This window comes from Cebus imitator, unplaced genomic scaffold, assembly GCF_001604975.1.
Source record: "Cebus imitator isolate Cc_AM_T3 unplaced genomic scaffold, Cebus_imitator-1.0 Scaffold353, whole genome shotgun sequence".
Classification (NCBI taxonomy): Eukaryota; Metazoa; Chordata; class Mammalia; order Primates; family Cebidae; genus Cebus; species Cebus imitator.
In genome coordinates, this window is record NW_016107668.1 from 1,076,327 (window position 1) to 1,082,701 (window position 6,375).

General features: G+C 41.2%; 1 protein-coding gene across 1 annotated transcript; it reads left to right on the plus strand.

Moving 5' to 3' along the window:
- The first annotated feature begins 5,166 nt into the window (after nt 1-5,166).
- On the plus strand, nt 5,167-5,754 carry LOC108287716 (peptidyl-prolyl cis-trans isomerase A-like). Its single transcript, XM_037730560.1, has one exon. It carries the CDS (start codon nt 5,266-5,268, stop codon nt 5,752-5,754), a length of 489 nt encoding a protein of 162 aa, XP_037586488.1. The 5' UTR covers nt 5,167-5,265.
- Nucleotides 5,755-6,375: the final 621 nt, after the last annotated feature.

The window sequence follows — 6,375 nt, forward strand, 5'->3', positions numbered from 1 at the left end:
CTTTTGTAAAGTGTCTGTTCATATCCTTCACCCCCTTTTGAATGGGCTTGTTTGTTTTTTTCTCATAAATCTGTTTTAGTTCTTTGTAAATTCTGAATATCAGCCCTTTGTCAGATGGGTAAACTGCAAAAATATTTTCCCATTCTGTTGGTTGCCGATTCACTCTAATGACTGTTTCTTTTGCCGTGCAGAAGCTGTGGAATTTATGCTGAAAGAGTTGGCTAAACATACATATTCAACGGGTTACAGGAGGAGCTATGAATATTCAGGAAGGGGGTCCTGACACATGCATACCGAAAAAACACAGATGTTACTTGCATCCCATATTCACTGTGGGGTGGAGACTTAACATTAAATGCATTAGAGTTAGGCCCTATATGTCAAAAGATGAAGCAGGGACTCAAAGGCTCGCAAATATGCAGCCTCTGTCAACATACCAGAACCAGTCCCTGCTCAGTAGTCTTTTACGGGGAGAAAACTACAGAAATCAGTCTTTTGTCCAATCCAAGCTATAGTCACGGCTTTTGGAACAGGAGAGTCATTCAGTGTCTGTCAGTGGAGGAGCTGAAAGTGGATTTTTTTTTTTTTTTTTTTTTTGAGACCGGATCTCACTCTGTCACCCAGGCTGGAACGCAGTGGCGCAATCTCTGCTCGCTGCTACCTCTGCCTCCTGAGTTCAAGCAATGCTCCCATTTCAGCCTCCTGAGTAGCTGGGACTACAGGCATGCACCACCACACCTGGGTAATTTTTGTAATTTTTGGTAGAGACGGGATTTCACCATGTTGGCCAGGCTGCTCTCGAACTCCTGACCTCAACTGATCTGCCTGCCTCAGCCTCCCAAAGTGCTGGGATTACAAGCACAAGCCACCATGCCTGGCCAAGCTGTAAGTGTTTTAATACTGCTTATCTTGAGGCCAGTGCTTGTTTAGCTGCTAGAAAGAAAAAAACAGCAACCTCGTGGCAGTTAGAACCTAGTTTGTTTCTTACGTGTAGGAGTGCATGCCTAACCTTCACTTGGCATAGCTTTAGGTCTTATTTATAATTTGGTATCTTATTGCCACTGTTCTGTCAGCCTTATGATCTCTTAACATTAACGCCGGTCAGTTGTTGCTTTTAAACTGCAAAGTGAGGGGATCCGACCTGCCACGCGGTCACGGCTGGGGGCTGTTTTCACGGTTTCTCTGGCATTCCCTTGGCGAAGAGAGGGTCTGTTTAGTCAGTTGGAGGATTAGGATTTTATTTTTAGTGCTCACCATATATGATCCATTTTAAAACATTTAGTTTTTGGTGCTTATAACACTTGAAGATTTCTCTAACAAAATAAGATGATATGATAAGACTATGGTTGTATAATCTTTCTTCCTCCAAATGCTACTAGCATATTCATTGCAGTTAACAGTATGCCTTTCTTTGTTAAACACTGGTAGGAACTGGCTTATTAAATATTCTATATTTTGCTTTCCAAGTCTAAAGACATTCATAGTAAGCACATTTTGCACTAAATGACTCTTATTTAAAATGGACTTGGTTAGATTTTGAAATCATGAAATGTCCCATGCTTTGGATGAAAGCTTTCTCTGTCTTAAATTTTCCTTAGAAGGGACATTTTTAAATAGACGTGTTGTCTAATTACAGGCCCAGTTTCTCCAGGTTGGTTTACGCCAATATGTTTTTAAAAGAAGTTGATGATTATTTTGTGAGGCCCGATGTTTAAACAGTTTTGGTTTTATTTTTCTAATTTGCAGTCACAGGCTCACCATTCACAGGGTGAGACAACCTTCTAATTCTTGATTTAAAGCTGTTTCTTACACCTTAGTTTTTCCCGAGCAATGCAGCTCAGAGCAGTGCAGCAGTTTGTGTTTCTACTCAGCTTGCTGGATTTGGGGCAAAACTTTCATTTTTAAAAATGGGCTAGCCAGTGTCAACCTCCTCAGATCCTCTCTTTGGGCTTCACTGTGCTGGCGCTTTGTCACACCAGTGAAACAGGATCAAAGCTTGTCCTGTGTCAACAGGAGCTCCTCTTGAAATTCCTCCGGAACCCTCTGGTGGCTCACTGGCGTACCATAGGAGATGTCAGGGATACTCCTGTTTTCTTTTCACGTTTGTGTATTAGCCAAAAGATATACAAAGACTCGGCAACTTTAGGCACAGCTGAATGCTAATAGCTGGAAATTGGAAAAGCTAGGTTAAGAGTTCCTGAAATAAATGTCACAATAGTAAGATGGAGAGCAATGCAAAATCAGGAAAGAAATGTCTGCATAGTAAGGGATTTATTAAGTAAATAAACACATGATTATTTTTTAAATTTTAACAGAAGAATGACTTGAAGAATATTTACAATTCCCGAAGGAAAGGCAAATTACAAAACATGCATCTTTATTTTATTTTATTTTATTTTTTGAGTCGGAGTCTTGCTCTGTCGCCCAGGCTGGAGGGTAGTGGGGTGATCTCGGCTCACTGCAACCTCCACCTCCCAGGTTCAAGCGATTCTCCTGCCTCAGGCTTCTGAGTAGCTGGGGTTACAGGGGCCAACCACTGTGCCTGGCTAATTTTTGTATTTTTGGTAGAGACAGGGTTTCACTCTGTTGGCCAGGCTGGTCTCCAACTCCCGGCCTTAAGTGATCTGCCTGCCTCAGCCTCCCAAAGTGCTGGGATTATAGGCGTGAGCCACCGTGCCTGCCCAGAACCTGTATCTGAATCCGTTTGTCCCTCCATTCACAATAGATTTTCAACGTCCCAAGCCCAACCCTAAAATTAACACTTTACAGGTACATGTGTCTTCCACATGAAACTTCTCACAAACTTTTCCTTTCTTTCCCTCTACTTTCTTCAAATTTCAGTTTAAACATTCATCCCTGGGATTAGGTTAGACCTTGTTTGCTTTATGTGCTTCCAGTTTGGCCCTAACATCATAACGGAAGGGAAGCAGCCTAGGTGATTATCAGCTTCATTTCAGAGATGAGAAATAAAGCACAGAGTAATTAAATGACTTACTCAAGATGACACTACTGGTGAGTGGCAGAACCGGATGAATCATCTTCTGATGCTACTACTGCAAGCCTTGTAAATTAGCCAAATGGCTCTTATTAGTAACAATCCTTCCTCAATGATGTCCTCTAAACTTCTCTAAGGGGATTTTAATGGTCTGACACAATTTTACATTGGGTTAGAGGAAAAACATATATCACAACTGCAACATTGACATGTGCGTTTTCCAAAGAGCAGGGATAGCAGAAAGGGATTTAACAGCCAAGGAATAACAGCTTAAACGTGGCTTTTAAAGTGGTGAGGTTTGAAGTGCACGATACTGAGTTTTTGTTGTTTTGTTTTGAGATGGAGTCTCACTCTGTCACTCAGGCTGGAGTACAGTGGCACATTCTTGGCTCACTACAACTTCTGCCTCTTGGTTTCAAGCCATTCTCCTGCCTTAGCCTCCTGAGTAGCTGGGACTACAGGTGCCTGCCACCATGCCTGGCTAATTTTGTATTTTTGGTAGAGACGGGATTTCAGCATGTTGGTCAGGCTGGTCTCGAACTCCTGAGCTCAAGTGAGCCAACCGCCTGAGTCTCCCAAAGTGCTGGGATTACAGGCATGAGCCACTGCGCTCAGCCGACACTGAGTTTTATATATTACAAGACAGTGCAATTCGGGGATTAAGAGGAGAAAAATACACTCTACTTAGTACTGGACAAAGTATCACCAGAGGAGTATATCCTGCTTTACGTTTCATAGCTTAAGGCATTTACATGTCAAGGCATTTTACAAAGCGAATTAAATATTGCCAGAAATGTTAACCAAATGGAAATAAGCAAAAGAAATACTGGGTTGACATATGGTACAGGGCTAGTCTTGGCTTTCTATTTACAGGCTATTTCGTAATGCTGCAGGGGCAGAGACTAACATGTAGTTACAACTGGGTTCACTATTCAAGGTAGTTACGTTCTATGAAGCTGCCGTGAACACTGAGTCAGCAAATACGGAACCGTTTCTTCTACAGCAAAAATAAGCCTCAGATAGAAAATGTCTGCCAACTGATCAATACAAAACCTTGTTTCATGTATGTTTCTGTTTAAAGATACTTAATCTAGATAGATAGATTGCTATATATATTATGTATAGTTGATTAATTAACACTGAACTTATGACCAGCAGTACTATAACTTATGCCTGAACAAAACACATGTTTTCTGTTCAAGGCACATCACAGATTTCTTGCTCTTAGGAACACTAAACAGCCCTTCAGCCCTGTGCTTGAGGGCCATTTGAAAACAGTGAAATCACCAACAAAAAGCACAAAGATGCAAAAAGCACGGCACTGTACAGATGGCAGAAAGACATTTGGTTATGGTATGAGACCTGACACATGAAGGTAGTGCCACCTCTTTCGAACTCAACTGTGAGTGGGCACATCAGGCAACTCAGATCTTTCACTGCTCTGTGCACGGCCTCAAAGGAGCACGAAGGTGTCTTGAGTATTAATTTAGGGGTTACAAATAAACTGTAGTGTGTAAGCAAATTCACAGATATTGGATCTGTAAATAATAAGAATGGACTGTATTTGTCCAGTAGGGATATAAATAATTTTTATCCAGAGAAGCAGAACCCCAAAGGTTATGTATTTGGCCCTGCTAGAGGGTTAGCCCATTCTAAATCTTAGGTGGAAATCAATTGGTTTGCCTATATAAGTCTAGATTCTCAGCTACTCTTTGAACTGCTTTAACATCTGATGGATTCCCTCATTAATTGGGAATACCACTGATATGTGCTCATTTTGTATTTTTCTGAGAGTCATGTTTTTCACAATTTCAAATGTGTACTTTATAAATATTCAGAGACCAAGGCAAAGAGACAATGTGCCCATAACTACGAAATGAGGAGGCTGAACCAGAAAAGTCCTAATGTCCTTTTTTTAGCGCTGGATTCTGCAATTTTAGGAGACTAAACAGCTTTGAGAGGGAATGGGTAAAGGATGGTTCAAAATTATTTAAACTATATTGATTGTAATACAATTTGTTAAACATTTTCACTTTAATTAATATATTCCATCAGTCTTTTTAGGATAGTATCAGAAAAGAAAAAGCTATCTTAAAATCAAAATGGAATTAAGCCATCTAAATAATCTACAGAAAGTAAAAAAAGATATTTAAATCATTATTTGGTAAGAGGTAAAAATTTTGTCCAGTCTTAACAGAGGTTATATTTAGAATCAAGAGAAACAACTTAGATTTGCAGAGGCCGCCACTGCCGGAAGCCCCATATCAGCCATGGTCGACCCCACCGTGTTCTTAGCGCCTCCGATGGTGAACCTTGGGCTGCGTCTCCTTCGAGCTGTTTATAGACATGCTTCCAAAGACAGCAGAAAACTTTCATGCTGTGATCACTGGAGAGAAAGGATTTGGTTACAAGGGTTCCTGCTTTCACTGAATTATTCCAGGTTTGTGTGTCAGGGTGGTGACTTCACACGCAGTAATGGCACTGGTGGCAAGTCCACCTATGGGGAGAAATTTGATGATGAAAACTCCGTCCTGAAGCGTACAGGCCCTGGCAGCTTGTCCGTGGCAAATGCTGGACCCAACACAAATGGTTCCCAGTTTTTCTTCTGCACAGCCAAGATGGAGTGGTTGGATGGCAAGCATGTGGTCTCTGGCAAGGTGAAAGAAGGCATGAATACTGTGGACGCCACGGAGCACTTTGGGTCCAGGAATGGCAAAGCCAGCAAGAAGATCACCATGGCTGACTGTGGACAATTCTGATAAGTCTGACTAGTGCTTTACCTTAACCACCAGAATGATAAGAAATCAATTTCTTTTTTAATACGGTGCCCAGTCTTGAACCACGTTGCAGGACACAGGGTCAACAAATTATTCTCCAGGTTTAAGACTTACTGTTGTTTTCACTGTTAGTTTTAGATTTTCTGTGAACCAGTTTCACATTTCTCCCTTTTGAAAAAGGAATGTCCATTCTATATCTGTTCCAACATTGCATTTTGGAAGCATGTAACTTACTGATTTCATAAACTTACAGATGGAGAGGAATTTCCTCAGCATGAATTGTGCTTGGATGCCCAACCCTATCTGATTTTGATCAGACTCTGGACTTTGAGCTTTTGAGCTGGTACTAGAACAAGTCAAAACCTTTTGGGGCCATTGGGATGTAATGAAAGTATTTAGTATGAGTTTGGGTGGACCAGAGGCAGTCTGAATGTCCTCTCCAAAATGTTGAAACTTGATTGCCACTGTGACAGTATTTAGAGTTAGAGTTGATTAGGACATGAGGGTTCTGCCCTCATAACTGGGTGAATTTCATTATTGTAGGAGTGGGCTCATTATCACTAGTGCAGACTGTGAGAAAAGTGAGTTCAGCCCTCTCTGTCT